Genomic DNA, 18,250 nt, shown 5'->3' on the forward strand with positions numbered 1-18,250 from the left:
ACATTAAATAAATATACCGGCCCTATCTATTTTATTTATTTAATCAATTTATATGTCTACCAGATAGAGTCTGGACAACATAACAAGATACTATATGCAGTCATCAACAACAAAGTAAATATGCAATCCTGCAATTAAATCATTACATGGAGGATTTTATAAGTGATACTCATTACTTTGCATTTTACTCAGAAATCTATTGAGAGTCAGTGCAGTTCCTGAAGTAGTGTAGTAGTGCCGTATTAATGTACTCTGCCCGTAATAACCATGCCACTGCATTCTGGACCAGCCATGCCTTTTGCACGGCGTTCATCATAAACCCATACAGAGGGCATTGCAGTAATCCAAATGGGAAATAATTGAAGCCTACATAACCATGAGCAGAGCCTTCTAGTCTAGAAATGGGTATAATTGATATCTCAGTTAAAATTGTGCAAACAGGCCTGCCTGGCCATCTCTACCACCTGTTTCCTGAACATAAGTTGTGAGCCTAAAGGAACTCTTGCACCACCCTGCATTTGCTCCTGCTAAATATAATTGTCATTTGTTCAGTAATGACGTTCCATTTTTTTTTTTTTTGCTCTTTATAGAATTTGATTAATACATGAAATTCTTTTCTTTCACATCCAATCACATCTTGTATTCTTTCAGAATATGCAAATATTACTCTTTACTTAAGGAGACTAGTAAATCAAATAAATTAAAGCGAATAGTGGCAAACTATTTATTTTTAAAGAACTACAATGGATTTATAGTCCACCTTTCAGAGCCTAAGGTGATATGTGGGAACCTTTGTTTGTCTTTATTTATTTTATATCCCCCTTGTTGTTGTTTTTTAGATAATTCAAAGTGACAATCATACCTAATACTCCTTTCTCCTCCTGTTTTCCCAACAACAGATCTATACAGTGAATTGAATTGACAGAGAGTGATTGGCTCAAAATCACCCAACTGACTTTCATTTTTAAGGTGGGTCTAGAATAACAGTCTCCTGGTTTCTAGCTTAGGGCACCAATGAGCCTTAACCACTAGACCAAACTGCCTCTATTACCTTCCTTCTGTCAACTACATGTAATGTCTGCAACCATCAGCTCTGGTATCAGAACAAGTGAGGATCTGTATGCAGTTGGAGCATTCTGGTCAATGGTGGATTAAGGCTCACTGGTGCCCTAAGCACTGGCAAATGTTGGGGCACCCCTCCTTTGTACATACTGTACAAACAAAGCCATATTCTCAACTTTGTGGTGCCCCCTTTGGGTCTGGTACCCTATGCTGACTCTGTAAACTGCTTAGAGAGGGCTGCAAAAAACACTGTGAAGCGGTATATAAGTCTAAGTGCTATTGCTATTGCTATCCCATCTCAGTAGAGCAGATTCACAGGGATAGTGCCACAGCTTTTATTTTGTATCAGAAATACAGAACTACAAAAGTGTGGTCTAAATGTGACCCTTCAGATCAAATGTTGGATGAAGTCCAAGCGGCGCTCAGTTTTGTTCCTCAGTGTGACATGGCATTGTTTTTTGGACATAAAAAGAAAAGGGAAACCAGTGTGGGTCACTTCATGTGGAGAAGCAATTCAGATAAGCTTCGGCACATTCTCACAATGTGAATTGTGCAGCTGTGTAAACTTCAAAGTGTAGAGGTCCTTCACACAAGGGGTACTTGGAAGTATTCCTGATCTTCAGAGGAGAAACTCAACATGAATAAATTCAAATCTTCCTTTTTGTGTGTGTGTATGCATGATTGATTCTTAATATAACCCAAAATTTGTCAAACATCCTATTCCCATTCAAGTTGCAGGACTTTTCTTAAGGAAAATCTGCAATAAATTGTGTTTGCTTGAATGGATTTCTCCAAAGAGATTGCTTTCATGCATTCTACATGTAAATTATATACTTTAATGTACTGGTATGTGTTTTTAATGGAGAATTTAATATATTTTTGTACTGATGGAAGTACACTGCAAAGTTGAGAAAAATGCAGATATGAAAAGCTCATTTTTTAATCTTTATTTAGCTCTGAAAATGAGGTGCCTGGTGAGTTTGAATTCTAATGTAAAGTAAATGAATTTTGTCTCTGTGTCTTCTTGACAGAGGGAGCTGTGCCAGCAAGTATATTTTCACAGAGAAAAAATTAGAGACAGAAGAAAGCAAGAAACAAAACTACTAAAGTGAAGCAGAAGCCAAGTGCATGCATGCAATTTATTGAAAATATAGAAGGAAGCTTGGAGTGCTTAACAAGGAGCAAAATATAGCAACAATGTTAAAGATATATGTCCTTTGCAACTAATCCTTAATCAGAACAGTAATGCATGCATTGAACTATGGCAAAGCACACTTAATTTAAAAGATGCAATAGAATTTCACACTACAACGAGGAAACCTTCTAGCGTGTTATTTGGGTTCAAATTTCTACTAATCTTTTTTGACAGAAACTCGGCTTTTACCAGTAACATCTGAGTACAGAAGCAGATCACCTACACGCATCCCCAACTACTCTTCATCCCAACATCTCACCGTTTCAATTCTGAACCCAGCATACATATTTTTTTAAAAAGAGATTTTAACAATGTGGGAAAATGAATGTGATGCCCATCTCCATCTAAACTGCAAGTCTAGCTGTAACAGGGAAGAAAAATATATCAAGAGAGGGTATTCCAGTATTCCAAAAATGGGGGCGAAGAAGTCAAGAGAAGGGATCAGTGTTAAAATGCGTATACAGTAAATCTTGGTGCAGGGGTGAGGGGAGGGAGAGGCAGGGGAAAGAAATGTTATTTGCAACCCCATCTTGGACAGTTAATATGTGGCTTCCCTTTCTGAAATGCTTTGCTAGGCTCCAAGAACAAAAAGGAAATCAAAAACTAAAATAAAACCCCAAATTCAAAAACAGGCCCCCCCAAAATATTCCCAGTATAGACTGAGGCAAAAGGAGCATACATGATTGGAGACTGTTTGAAGAGTTTTAAAGACAGAAAACCTCGGCCATTACATGCTGAAACCATCTACAGTAAGTATCTCAAATAAATATAAGGTCCTGCTATTTCTTTCCCATGGGGTGTGGGTAATCCAGAGGCCCTGTGAAATCCCAGATACCTAGGCATGGCCTCCCCCTCAGAGCCTATTCATCATTTTTCAACCTTTTTTTCAGCCATTCAGCTGGTCTCTAAAATTGAGCAATGGAACCAGGGCTGGTTCTGGGGAGAGGAAAAGAATGGCAGAAATGGAGGAGTGAGTCCTCAACTTTCCCTTTTGAGAAGATTGATTCTGAATCTGGTATGAGCCAGCCCACCCACTCATTTGCCGTGGCCATGCCCAATACCTGAGGCTGGCACCTGGCACCTGGCACACCCCAAACCCTCAAATATGGTCTTAATCTAGAACATGGCTGTTCCCAGTCATGAACGTAATGATTCATGCATCTGTCTCCACATGATGTTCCTTCTTCCCAGCTCTTGGGCTTATTTAGTACATAAATTTTCTGACTGAAGAACTGACTGATGTGACTTGGACATTTCTAAGCCCAGAGCTGCTCTCACCACGGGAAGCCCCAAACACAGTTCCAGAGATGCCTCCACCCCCAGAGCTATGCATTCCCATGCCAGACCCTCCAGAAACACAGGTGGCTCCTACACTATGGTGTATTCCACCATGGTGACTAGTTCCACAGTTTCCATCTGCAGAAAGACTGGAGTTATGTCTGCCACCTCCAGAGGTCATTACATGCTTGGTAACATTGGCTGTGTAGCCACCACTGCTGGCACTAACCCCTCCTGCAGTTCCCAATCCAGCCCCGTGCACCATCCCATGATTGACTCCAGCTGCCATGCCTCCTGAGCCTCCTGAAGTCCTGGGGCCCATTGTGTGGATACAAGGTGCACTCCCAGCAGTGAAGCCTTCTCCCATGCCACTAAAGTTTCCATGGTTGTGTTCCATGCCTCTTCCTGCAGCAGCACCATAGGCCATTCCGACTCCCATTCCAGGGGGACACTCACCCACTGGGCAGCCTCCACTAACCATTGCTGTAAAGATGGCAAACAAGAGAGGTTCTGTTACTTTGATGGCAGGCTTGAAAATATCAAGCACACAATATTTGGTTATGTATTTTTAAATGGGGCGAGGGGATGCTCAATGTACTCACCAACACTGACAGGGTTGCCTGTGTAAATCCTGTTAGGATGAGAAAAGTGAAAATTAGAAACAGAAGTGCAGGATGGCTTATACAGACCATGTTCTTTAAAGACTCAATATTTCAAAAACAAACATTGGGCATTCTTTGTCTATAGGCTTTGCTATATTCATTGCCATAATGCTCAGCACCACTATTGAAATAGGATGTTCTGGCTTGTGGCTAGCACATCTGAACTGCAGAAATTCATGTGGTTCTTAAATGGAAGCAAAGGCACGTTTTTCTGTCACATCATGTTGGCTGGATTTTGGTAACTCAGTCCTGTTGATGCTTAGAAAAGTGGGTGAGGATCAGTCAACTGCAAAAGGCAACTTTACTTTGAATAGGTTACACCTTGCTACAATACCTTTAACACCCTCAAACAGCATTTGCCTATCTCAGTCTAAATACCTGGCTGATTGTGCAGCCAACATAATAAAGCTTATAAGAAGCTGAATGAGGTGAATCAGTCTTCCCAGGTTTCAAAAATCTAGAAAATTCTTTGCTGCCATCTAGTAGCTCAGTGGATTCTTGTGCTACTTATCTGATTTCCATAAAGAGAAAGTAGAATATAGTCTCCAAGTGTTGCAAAGAACAACATCTTTCAGAAATCATATCTTCCTGCTGATTCTGGAAAGGTAACCATAGGGGTCTCCCAATAACAACTAATTTATATTCTCAGGATGGGTATATAAGGACATTACTTATCCAGTATTCAATTCTTTATTTTTAGAATTGTGTAGTACATTATTCCCAGCCTCACCCAATCAAACCACCTAATTATAACATTGATAATTTATTGAGTATTTTTCCTTCCATAAATATAGCTTATCCTCAATTCGATGTCTTCCATTTTAATCTAGCATTCTAAATACCAGTTTCCCATTTTAGCATCTTTTAAAACAGACATGTATAACATAACAGTTTAGGCATTTGGGTGTTCAGCCTTACAATCATTCTTGACTACTGACCATATTGATTAGGATGAATAGGAACCCAACAATATCTAAAAAAAAAAACCTCCCACAGATTGCTACCCCCTTTTAATAGCTGGACATTACAAATATGTGTTTTTATATTTTTCTAAGTATATTTAGAAGTGCACCTCACCTGCTCTCCTCTCCTTCCAGCAGTGCCTTATAGGTAGCAATTTCAATATCTAGAGCCAGCTTGGTGTTTAGCAGGTCCTGGTAGTCACGGAGCAGGCATGCCAGTTTATCTTTTGACTGCTGGTAGGCTGTCTGCAGTTCAACATGCTTACTTCGAGCATCTTTTAAGGCAATATCACCACGTTGCTCGGAGTCACAAATGGCTGATTGAAGACTGGCAACCTAGGATCAGGAGATAACAGATAATCAGAGTTGGAAGGTACCTTGTAAGTCATCTAACCCAAACCCCTGCCCAAGCAGGAGATCCCACACCATTTCTGACAAATGGCAGTCCAATCTCTTCTTGAAAGGCTCAAGTGATGATGCTCCCACAGCTTCCAAGGGCAAGCTGTTCCATTGGTTGATTGTTCTCATGGTCAGAAAGTTTCTCCTTATTTCCAGGTTAAATCTCTCCTTGTTCAGTTTCCATCCATTGTTCCTTGTCTGGCCTACAGGCACTTTTTAGAAAATAGCTTGACCCCTTCCTCTCTGTGGCAGCCCCTCAAATATTGGAAGACTGCTATCATGTCTCCCCTGGTCCTTCTCTTCACTAGACTAGCCATGCCCAATTCCAGCAAGTTCCAGCAGCCATGCCAAGTTTCAGCCATGCCCAGTTCCAGTCCCCTAATCATCCTGGTTGCTCTTCTCTGTACTTTTTCTAGAGTCTCAACATCATTTTTATAGTGTGGTGACCAAAACTGGATGCAGTACTCTAGTAGAAGAAAAGCTTAAGGAAAGGCAGTGTCAGTTGATTAAGACAGAGTGTGAAACAGAGGTGCGTTGAATCTGATCCATGAGTTTTGAAGAAACTAGCTAAAGAAACCATTGTCTTTCCTCTCAGCTAATTAAATTAGTCAGGGACATTGGTAGAATCAAAAGCCGATAGAGAAGACACATGGAACAAACAGGGAAGTTACTTGGATTCTGAGAAATGGGAAACTACATATTAAGCATGTGAAAATCCACCACGATACCTGTAGTTTAATACCTATGCCCCAATACTGAAACACTGTGCATTCTCTCCACCCACCCTGCTTCCATCACTACCACCATTCAATCTGTTGTCCATGTCTAACAGCTCCTTCCAAAGGCAACTGGGCTTTGTTTTTCCTTGAAAACATTTCACTTCTCATCCAAGAAGCTTCTTCAGTTCTGAAGAAGCTTTGGGACAACCATGACCTGGATGTCTTAGAATCTCCATAGACATATCCAGCAGCTCCTTATGCAATGAACAGGCAGCCTGGCAGTGAGAAGGGATGGGATGAGGACCTAGCATTCAAAGCAAGTGATAGCAAAGAAGGAAGAATCCACTAGCAGTATCAATCTATCTGTTCTCTTGCTATAAATTTTATTGTCATAATAGTGATAGCATACATATTCACTCATTGAGAGCTAACCATATTTCCAAGAAAAGGAATATGCTGGAAGATATAATTCCCGATTGAATATTTCACTCAGATGGATTTGATAAGCATGTTATGACATAATATTCCTGCCAACCAGGTGGCAGAATAACTGTGCTATTTTTAATCCAGGCCTTGCTTTAACTTGCCCTTTAGATTTCCTCTCCACTTCCAGATCGCATTAGCAAACTTCACTTTATTTCATTTTGATTTCTTCTATTACAGGGTACTATGTATTATCTATGCAAACCAATCTAATTCTAATGTATTTTAGTTTTGCTGTGAAGTGAAGGCTGATCATGTTTTCTTGAGCAGAAGTCTAATAATGAAATTTCAATATTTATGCCCAAACTGCCAATCTTATTTCCTAGTCTGGGTGTTGTTTTCTAAAAACTTTGCTCAATTTAGTTCCATTCGGTATCATATTCCCAAATCTTTATATACAGTATTATCTCATTTTATTACTATTATATGATGAGAATTTGATAATCTGAAAGTACTGCTGTTAGCATTTGTTTTCAACCCTTGAAACAAATACAAGTAGCTAATATGCCGTGGCATTTAACTATTGAACAGCTTCTTTGCAGTCATAATGGAGATGTTACATATTTTCACATTGCCATTTATTGTATAATATATGCCAGCCTTTGGCAGCTTCTATTTGTTTGTAGCCACAGCAGGTGGCAGCATCCCATTGACTTTGACTGAAGTGAAAAAACTAATCCAATTCAAATGAGGGCAAGTAGACCCAGGAGTCAAACACAATTCAACAGATACTTTGTTTTTATGGTAAGCCAACCTTATCCTTCAAATATTCTCCTCTTCAGAAAACAAATGTACATTTGTGGAGGGAAGGGGGATTATTCTATTTGATATTTTTGGAGGGAGGGGGAAGAGAACAAGACCTTAATAGCACAGAGGTTCCCTTATAGTTTTTCACTGTGGTATTTCCAAAATGTGGGTGAAAGAACACATTGCAATTTAATGGACATTCCAGAAGAATACCTGAGAAGAATCTTCTGAGAAAGCCTCAGTAGTTTTCTTTTTCTTTACAGCGAGCCTCTTTGAAAGGACCAATAAGTTCTCGAGATTCCAGAGAACCTGTTTACTTGCTATTGTAGGAAAATAAGATCATTTGAGATGAAGCAATAAAATAAGATTGACACCCCTACCTGCTTCTTTGCATTTTCACTGTCCGTTTGCAGCCTCTGGACCATCCTGCTGAGCTCTGCAATCTCGTGCTGGTTATTTTTCAGTTCTTCATTGAATTTGCCTCGATTGTTCTGAATTTCTGCAATCTAATAAATAAAAATCAGCCTCACTCTTACTGTCATTTGAGCAGTCGATGGCATATCAACATGAAAAAAAAATCCTTCATCATTTGCTGTGTTTTGTGGTATAGGCCATACCAGGCATGGGATATAACTATCTGTTATAATAGCTGTGATTTGTAGGTATAAACTGAGCAGGAAGATAGCAATAGCACTTAAACTTAAATACTGCTTCACAGGGCTTTATAGCCCTCTCTAAGTGGTTTACAGAATTAGCATATTGCCCCCAACAATCTGGGTCCTCATTTTACCGACCATGGAAAGATGGAAGGCTGAGTCAACCTTGAGCCAGTCAGGATTGAGGAAATTGAACTCCTGGCAATATGAGCAGAGTTAGCCTGCAATACTGCATTCTATCCACTGCACCACAGCAGCTCTTATAAGATCTGAAGAAGGCAATAAGACTTGTGGGAGGAGGACATTGTTACTTTTCCTAGTGGTCAAGTGGCTTTGTTTAAGCCTCTCACCTGATAGTCCATGCCAAGGTTTGCTTCCCAACCCATGGATGAGTTTATTCAAACAAAGAGCTCAGTTGTTGCATCTGGATCTGCTTGATTTTCCAAGCAAGGTCCCTGTGACTATCAAAGTAATACTCACCTTGCTGTGGTAAAAAGCTTCAGCTTCTTGCTTGCTGGTGTGAGCAATATTCTGATACCAGTCTTCTACGTTCTTAAGGATGAGATCCATATCCAGGTCACGTGTATTGTCCATTTTCAGAACCACAGAAGTGTCACACATTTGGTTGTTGAACTGAGTTAATTCCTGTAGAGCATATGATTCCAAAATAAGTTTCCACATCCTCGTAGGGATATACTGTATAAAACACTACCGTGTTTCTCCGACAACACGGCCTCCACCAATAGGAAGGCCCAGCATGATTTCTACGCATGAGGTGAAATTAAGCCCCACCCCAAAATTTAGGCCTATTTAAGCCATGTGTTTCCCGCCATTTCTCACATCATTCGTTAGAACAACACGAGGTGAAGAGAAATGGGGGAAGGGCAGGGGTGGGTGGGGAGAAAACTTGCCTTTAGGAGTGCCCTGCAGGTAGCCTAGGCTAGAATACCCGATCTACTGATAGAACATCAGCTGATAGAAGCTCCCGAAGGCAGAGTCCCCAGCCGCTTCAGGGCGTGGCGTGGCTGCCCGTGTCCCTCGCTTAGGCAGTCTCTTTGGGCGATGGAAGCTCCCAAGTGCAGTCACCAGCCACTTCAATCAGCCAGTAGAAGCAGCCTCAGGGCAGCGCCACACACACACCCTTGCTGCGAGGCCGCTTCTTCGGCGACAAAGCTCCCGAAGGCAGAGTCCCCAGCCGCTTGAGGCATGGCTGCCCATGTCCCTCACCTTAGGCAGTCTCTTTGGGTGATGGAAGCTCCCCAAGTGCAGTCACCAACCACTTCAATCAGCCGGTAGAAGCGGCCTCGGGTGAGCACACAAACACACTCCCCTTGCCACGAGGCCGCTCTATCGGCCGATCGAAGTGGCTGGTGACTGCACTTGGGGAGCTTCCATCGCCCGAAAGACACTGCCTAATGGCAAGGGGACACAGGCAGCCACACCTCATCCCAAAGCAGCTGGGGACTCTGCCTTCAGGGAGCTTTCGTTGGCCGATAGAAGTGGCCTCGCGACAAGGTACGTGTGTATGGGCCGCTCTAGATGGGGGAGGAAATTAAGTCACCTCGAAAAGATGGCCTAGCCATTTTTTTGGGGGTCAAAAAAAGGCCTGGCCTTATTTTGTGAGAAACACGGTACATGCACAGACTGTAGCACGCAAAAAACCAGTTACTTTTAGGGGTGCCATTCCTGAGGCAACACATGCTGTTTGAGTCCAGACATAGAACACATAAGGGACTGTTTTGTTCTTGGCTTAGAAAATGATAGTTTTGGTCTTGGCAGAAATCACTTAAGATAAAGGTGGGAGAAATGGGATATAAGCCAAATACATTGGGGGTTGAAGGGAGGAAGGGAAGAGACTGAAAAGATAAGTGGATGAACAGGACAGTGAGATGTGCCATGCTAGGAATTGGAGAGAGCAGTAATTGCACCTGAAGGGAGAGAGAGGGGTGGGAAGGTTCAAGGAATATGAGATGAATGGGCAGAATGGTGGAATATACCATGATGGAAACTACTGATGGGAAGAGCTAACAGAGGGAATAATATGCATTGTCTTGCCCTATAGGCCTATCTGCATTATGTTTCACCTGAAATCTGGAACTGCCAATGCATTCTGCATTCTGGTTCTGACCCAAAATGGTTCCAGAACATCCAGAAGGTGATGGTTTGTTCCAATTTTCAAATCAAACATTTCTCCTGTTTCTTGTTCAACCCTTCATTATTGCCTTCTACTGCTTAACAATTAATGTACTTTGGTCCTCTTTTAGGGCCCTACAATAGCACATGCCAATAAAAAAGGGCATATTGAGCAAAGCTGTTGGAGCTGTGGTAGGTTAGGACGACACACCCACAATTGTATGATGTTCCTAAAAAGGAATTGTTGCTGTTTCTCTCTATGGATATGTTACCAACAGGTTTCCTAAGAACTAGATACCCACCTCTGCAAAGATACACCTTAGAACTTCCAATTCTTGTGCTAAAACATCAACTTTAGATTCCAGCTCTTCTTTAGTGAGGAAGACACAATCAACGTCCTAAGTAGAGAGGAAAACCATATAAGAAATTGTATTTTTTTTTAAAAAAAAAAGTTTCATACAAAATAAAAAGTCTTTTATGGAGCAGGGGGAGTTTGCATATTCATTATAATGTTATAATAAAGAAAACATTTTTGAATATTATCTCAAAATGAGTTAAAGTTGGATCATATAGAATTTTTTAATCATTTGAAAATCAGTGGCAGGCAGCTGATTGTTAAGCAGATGTTCCTAAATTAGCAATAGCAATAGCACTTAGACTTATATACTGCTTCATAATGCTTTACAGCCCTCTCTAAATGGTTTAGACAGTCAGTATATTGCCCCCAACAATTTTGGGTCCGCATTTTACCGACCTTGGAAGGATAGAAGGCTGAGTCAATCTTGAGCCTGGTGGGATTTGAACTGCCAAATTGCAAGCAGCCGACAGTCACCAGAGGTAGCTTGCAGTACTGCACTTTAACAACTGTGCCACCAAGGCTCAGCATTCCGTTGATTTGCAGCATTTACTGTAAAATCTTATAAATCAATCCAAGAATGCTGATGGAGCGGGTAAAGAATGCAAACTTGGAACAGGGTTAAGAATAGACATTAGAGTCCATTCATCCCAGAAATCAATTTTTTTTTTTTAGTTTTTCCTCTGTGCACATGGACCGATTGCCATCATTTAATGTATTTATGGAGGTCTAGCTAGATTAAAAAAACCACCGAGTGCAAAGTTTCATGTATTTTGTGTTATATTTAAAAATTACCTTTTTCAGCACCACAAATTCATTCTCTGCTGTTGTACGCCTGTTAACCTCATCTTCATATCTGCATTAGCGAAAAAAAAGAAAGGTGGTTCTTAACATCAGAAACATTTAAATAAAAAGCAGGTCTCACTGGTATGTTTCCATCTGATAATTTTGCCACCTTTTCATTCATTTAGTTAAAAGACCTCTAGGTTCTCTTCAAGTCCAACAGACTCACCCCAGGTGGCTTACATACACCAGACATAAGCAAAATACCACAACAGTTAATGTATCCTTCCAAATAGTGAACTACCTAAGCAACAATTTGAAACTCAAGCAAAGCCCTAGATATTTGTTGGAAAACTGATTTTTAAAGCTTTTTTTTAAAAAGCAGGCTGATGATACTCAGATAAGCAAGGTGTTCCATAAACTGGAACAATCAAAAAGAAACAACCCTTGTTCTTTCACTGTAATTGCTACCCCGAAGCTATCATATCATGTAGAGAGCTGGTTTGGTCTGGTGGTTAAAGCACCAGGCTAGAAACCAGAAGGCTGAGTTCTCAATCCTGCCTTAGTCATGAAAGCTTTTGGCTGATTTTGAGCCGGTCACTGTCTCTGTGCCCAAAATGTCAGAATCTGGTGACAAGCCAGTCCTGTTGTTAGGAATGTACGTCACCTAACAGTTATTTGGGTTGGAAATATATAAACTAGGATAGACATTTTAATACTATGTCTTTAAGAAAATGCTAAAACTGTAATTGGGCATGGTTTCTCAAATGGCCATAAGATGGAGCCAGAAACCTCGGTTGTTTAGTCTCAGTGAGTGTGTGAGTCTCTGTTTCTTCTGTTGGAGAGAGTTTCCGTTCCTCCTAATGACTGTTACTGATCTTTGATGTAAGTCTGTTACTGAACTGTTTTTTGATACTGGACTTTGATATTTGGATTATCCCTGAACTGAACACTGACTGCCTTACCTGTGAATGACTTGGACTGCTTATCTTGAACTTTGCTAAAACGTTTATTGGAAGTAAAAACCTACATTTACTGTACAGTGTATCTGTGTGCTGTGTGTGTGTAATTCTTCACTACTCTCACTATGTCTCCCTGTATGTGCTCATTCTCCGAACGGGAATTACCCCAACACCTGTCATAACAAATGGATTAACACTTGGTTGATCTAACAAAAGGAGACCCTGCATTTTGTGGGGAAAATGCTAGGAAGGTTTAAAAAAAGGTTATTATGAACTCGGAGGTAATGTCAATACAACTTAGATCAGCCTTTTTCAATCTCAGTTTCACTGGGATTGCCGCTCACAAAATTTCAGCCCTACTCGCTGGAATTGCAGTCTCAGCACATCTGGAGAATGGCAGATGCAATCAACACAGGTAGTCCTCCACTATCATTTAGCGACTGTTTGACATTACAACAGCCCTCAAAAAAGTGACTTATGACTATTTTCATACTTAAGACCATTGCAGCATATGAGATCAAAATCCAGATACTTGGCAACTGATTTATATTTATGATGGTTGCAGTGTCCCAGGCTCATGTAATTCCCCTTTTGTGACCTTCTGGCAAGCAACGTCAATGGGGAAGCTGGATTCACTTACCAGCCCTGTTACTAACCTAACAACTGTAGTAATTCACTTGGCAATTGTGGCAAGAAAGATCATAAAATAGGGCAAAACTCACTTAACAAACATCTCGCTTAGCAACATAAATTTTGGGCTCAATTGTGGATGTAAATTGAGGACTATCTGTATTTAGATCCTGATAGACATTATCTTGAAATGCAGCTGATCAGATTCTTATCTGGGGAGGGGGTTCCAGTATAGTGCCAAACTTCAGTCTTCCAAATATATTTACTCACCTAGACCTATATTCCTCAACTAGCTCCTGCATGTTCTTCTGTTCATGTTCCAGTTTTTCTCTTTCATTTTGGAGACATTCCAGTTGTTTCTTAAGTGAGACAATGAAATTCTCATAGTAGGCTTCGAGGTTCTTCCGGGTAGGCTGAACATATTGATTCAGGAGTTCCCACTTAGTACCAAGAACTTTGTTCTGCTGCTCCAGGGATCGAACCTGAAAGAAACAATCTCTCCAGTAAGTCTTCCAACTAAACTAGTTTCTCGCAGTGGATTAGCTGAGGGTGGCCTTATACCCAATTATCAAGGGACTCACTCCTGCATCTTTAATAGTGAGATAGCTTCAGGGGCTTCAGGATGTATCATTTGCTTCTGGATTATTATTAAAGCTATGATAATTCTACCTTCCTTGGTATCGGATAATCTAATGAAAAAGCACAAATTATGTGTGACCTAGAATGTGCATCCTCCCTGAGAAAACACTTGAAATTGGTATGAATCAAACACAATTTTAGTCTTTTGTTTGTTTATTTTAAGCTGAAGGCCATTTCACAGATGCAATGATAGCCTGTGTTTTCTATAGTGCATTCAGGAAAAAAAACCACACCTACTTATTGCTCTCTGCAATTATAACTATGCTTGGCAAACTATTTTTCTCACAGTTCCCCAGGCTCTGTGCCCCGGAGTACCAGCTGTCTGTCAAACAAGGAAAAATTCCTTTCACCTGCTCACTTCGCCTGCTGCTGCTGTTATTGCATGACAGATGAGCAGATGGAATGGGTGATGGGGCCGATGGGGAGAATTTGGGAAGGGAGTTAATTAGTCCTTGGCTTGGCTTAGAAAAAAATGCAGTGGGTGGGGGGAAATTGAACATTACTCAAAACTCCCCTATCAATCTGCAGTATCTATGATCTGCTTCAATCAGTTGAGCCTCTAGGCTGAATTCTGAAACAGTCGATACACATCCAAGTTTGTCTCTTGGTGATATTACAGTTCCTCAGACTTTCCAGCCTCGGGGCTCTTGGCCCATTTTCTTGGGAATCCTAAGAATTCTAGACCCAAGACATATGAAGGGAGCCAAATGGAGAATGCTGAACTACACCAAAATAATCTGATGGAGTGAAGTTGTAGATCTGTGAGCAATTCGGCCTCAAAAACTAGAGGTGACCCAGGCCAATATTTCAATTTTTTTCAAAATACTTCATCTTGTATGTAGCTCTATCTCTCTGATGTGTAAGAATTATACTCAACCTTTGTCTTGTTTGTGCAAATGTAATAGCAAGAAGAAACCTTGCTGTTGATGGCCATAAAGTGGGCCTTTTCTGTGGTTGGTTATTTGAGCAGGTGCGCCCAACTATGATGTGTTTGAGGCAAATCATTCCCCAGGCCTTCCTTTTGTGAGAGTTTGGTGCTTAATTAACTTGATTTGTTGTGGATTGATTTTAAATTATTTTTCTCTTTCTCTTGAGTGTTTGACAAAACATTTAAATATTTTATTACCATTATGTTTGACATACTACTCCAATTATCATAGCTTTTGCATTCCTGAATTATCTATTTTAAGTATTCTTTTTCTTGCCTATTGCTTTGAGAATTAGTTGGTTGATAATTCACTACTGACACTTCAGGAGCCTTATGCGTGAAGTAGTTTTAAATAAATACTATACCTTTGTCTATCATTGGGAATTAAAATGGTATAGTTCACATTTTTACTATTCAGGCTACTTTTGGTAGACAAACATGTCTCTTACAGCAATAGCCTCATGTAGTTTAGACATAGATTTAAGATGGCTGAGACTGAGCTGAAATAATTTACAAATAATTTTTCTAGTCATTTAATTGATGGGCAGAATGGACAATATGAATTTATAGCTCTGCTGCTGGTGAATTAATCAAACATCGACCACAAAGCTTAAACCTACAAACCACAGCAAAGTAGCAGAGAACTAAAAGGTAAAAGTAAAAGGAATTTCAGTTCTGAATGGTTAACTTGATAAAAAATAAAAAGAAAGCAATTTCTGAGGGTTTTTTTTTTGTTTAGAGTATGAGGTATGAGGAGAGTGGGATGATTCTGTTTAGGCTGGAAGCTAAGCAGGATCAGAACTGGTTAGTATTTGGATGGATGAGTTCTTGAGAATGCCAAGGTAGTCAGCTAAACTTGAAACCTGAGCAAGCATTCTAGAAGAAGAGTATGGCAATCTTATTGTTGCCAATAATATCCATGTAATAGACAACAAAGTAAAGAATATTTCCCTGTAATCTTCAGCAGCTGAGCTCAACTTAAAGGCAGCTACCTTTTATAAAAACAAATGCCCAAAATATTGAGCTCCAGATTTCCCCCCCCCCCTTCCATTCAATTGTGTCCAACAAGCCCCTGTAGTTTTCTCGGCAAGATTTTTCACAAGTGGTTTGCCATGGCCTCCTTTCTAGGATTGACAGAACATGACTGGCCCAATGTTTCTCCTCTGGTTTCATGCACAAAGTGAGACTAGAACTCACAGTCTCACAGTTTCTAACTTGATGTCTTAACCACTACACCAAACTGACTGTGAAGCGCCAGATATTGGAACTCATTTTGGCAAGTGAATTTTTGTAATGGCTTTGTGTACTCACAATTGCTGACAGACTCTCATTTGAATGGAATAAGTGACTGATCATGAAATGGTTTTGTGGCTCTGATTTATCATTAGATTAGAAGGGCATGTATTTAAAATTTGAAGAATATAAAATGGAAAGGGAGGAAACAGCTTATAATTTCTACTGCTCCCTTCAATTTTCACTTCAATTGCAGTGAATCAGGATTTCAATCCCCATTTCCTATTCAGATATCTTATTCTCATGAAATGGATCTATACAGATCCAGGTAATAACTTATTGAAACAATTACATTTATGGATGTCTTCTTCACTTGTCTGTCCAGCCAAGTCAATCATGTCCCTTCCCTGTTATAATTTCAACTCGGATTTTTTTTAAAAAAAAAAAAAACAGTATTTTCTATTCAGCAAATATAAGATTAGATAATACAATCACTTATTTAAAAAATGAGTCTTAATCCTAATGTTAATTGAAGTTGGAACAAGTCTAGGATTAGGGTTAGAAAAACCAGGTAGTTTTGATTGGCATATGATGGCCATAACATGGAAAGACTAGAATAGTAGAATACATTTGCAGTAGGTCTGAAGAGCAAAGCAGAAAGGTGGGTATGGAAGGAACCAAAGCTATTGCCATTTAATGAAGGAAATCTCAGGACACAAAATTCCTAGTTCAAATATTCCCCCTTAGAAAAAACTTCTCCCCATCCTCCTGTTTGGTGAAGGCATAATGCTGATCTCTATTTTAGGATTTTTACCATATTTATTAATATAACAGAGCTGGCAATCTGAATCCTAATTATATTCCCAGTCTCTCTTGATGCATACACACAAACAAACAAGCAAGTCCCTCTTTACGAAATGTAATAATTCTGGAAAGATTTCTTATAATTAGTTCCTAGCATGGCAAGAAGAATGCAACAGGGGGAAGTTAGATGTTTAGTTTAGAATGAGGAAGGAGTGTAGCAAGAGATGAAGAAAGGGGGATAGATGGATTATCCCAACTTATTCTTAAACATTTAAAATTGAAAGTTGAAAAAAAAAAAAAAAAGAGAAGAATGGACAAACTCCTACCTTATCAATGAAGCAAGCAAACTGGTTGTTCAAGGTTTTCATCTCTTCTTTCTCATGTGTCCGTGCTTTATGCTCCTCAGGATCAACTCCAATAGAAAGTGGCTCAAGAGGCGCTCATCAATAGAGACCCCACGGATCCCTTCACTTCTGGTACTAGTCATGCTGTTCATTCTACAATATCCTCCATATCCACTCTGGCACTCAGCACCCCCATAACCTCCACCAAACCCTCCACCATAACCAAGACCCCCCATTCCCATCACCTGCCCGCCCATTCCTATGCGCTGTCCACCAGCTCCCCCGTAGATTTGTCCTCCAAAGCCTTGGCTATAAGATATTCTTTGCCTTCCCCCACCAAAATTATTCAGGCTCATGCTGGAGTAACCACCAGTCCCACATTGTCTTCCATATGGCTGGCATGGAGGAGCAGCTGCGTACCCACCATAGAAGCGGAAGAAAATCGCCTTGATCCACCTAAGCATCGAGACCCAACAGGTATGTTCATGGTTAGGATTGGTGTTTGAAAAGAGTTGAACAAACTATTAGTGAAGCAGTGGAATGAGGGAAAAGCAGAAGAGTGAAGGCAAGAGAGTCCCTTTGATTTGCAATCAGGGCTTCTCTCTTTTATATGGCTCAAGAGGTGCACCGGATGCAAAAAATTACATGAAACAACCTGGGTTTGGTTTGCCTAGCAGCTACAATCTATGCTCCTGAGCAAAAATCTTTGTCATATGGGAAATAGCGTGAAATTAAAAAAATGCTAGGCTTGCAAGCTTCCCTCTCTGTCTCTTATGTTTAGCTTTAATTAATCTGCTTCCTCAGTGTATAATTATCATCCACCAAAATACTTCAAGTGGCTTATTTACAGGGCAGTTTCACTTGCAGCTTCATCTCATTTTATGTTTAATTATTTGGATGGAATGCACAATTCTTGATAAGGAGCAATGGTTTGGATTTGTTTATTTATTTGCTCTCCTGCATGGAAACATGGAGCAAGAAGAGGTGGAATACATTAGGCTAGAAAAATCTGACTGAAAGCAAAAATTCAAAGCAAACTTAGAGTTACTCATCTAACTAAAAACCTTAAACCAATCCTCCCCGCTGAAATAATATTCCTCAAATGTCTTGAGGGGAGAGTTGATCAAGCCTAGATCCCCAAATTGGTACTCACAGATATTACCCAGGGCAGGAATCCCAAATCTGCTGATGATCAGAGCTGAAGTTTCCAGTGTCAGAAATGCAAAGTAGGGTTTACATGATGCCCTGTGAAGGAAGAAGACAATTGAACAAAGTT

General features: G+C 40.2%; 1 protein-coding gene across 1 annotated transcript; it reads right to left on the reverse strand.

The window, feature by feature from the left end:
- Nucleotides 1-2,389: 2,389 nt before the first annotated feature.
- On the reverse strand, nt 2,390-17,540 carry LOC113422739 (keratin, type II cytoskeletal cochleal-like). Its single transcript, XM_026683868.2, is given in 11 exon segments — nt 2,390-4,018; nt 4,138-4,166; nt 5,275-5,495; nt 7,888-8,013; nt 8,644-8,808; nt 10,599-10,694; nt 11,447-11,507; nt 13,297-13,508; nt 16,957-17,060; nt 17,063-17,392; nt 17,395-17,540. Coding segments are annotated over 11 exon segments (1,968 nt in total). The 5' UTR covers nt 17,462-17,540; the 3' UTR covers nt 2,390-3,461.
- Nucleotides 17,541-18,250: the final 710 nt, after the last annotated feature.

This window comes from Notechis scutatus, chromosome 2, assembly GCF_049901735.1.
Source record: "Notechis scutatus isolate UNSWTSFEM ecotype Mainland chromosome 2, rNotScu1.2, whole genome shotgun sequence".
Lineage (NCBI taxonomy): Eukaryota > Metazoa > Chordata > Lepidosauria > Squamata > Elapidae > Notechis > Notechis scutatus.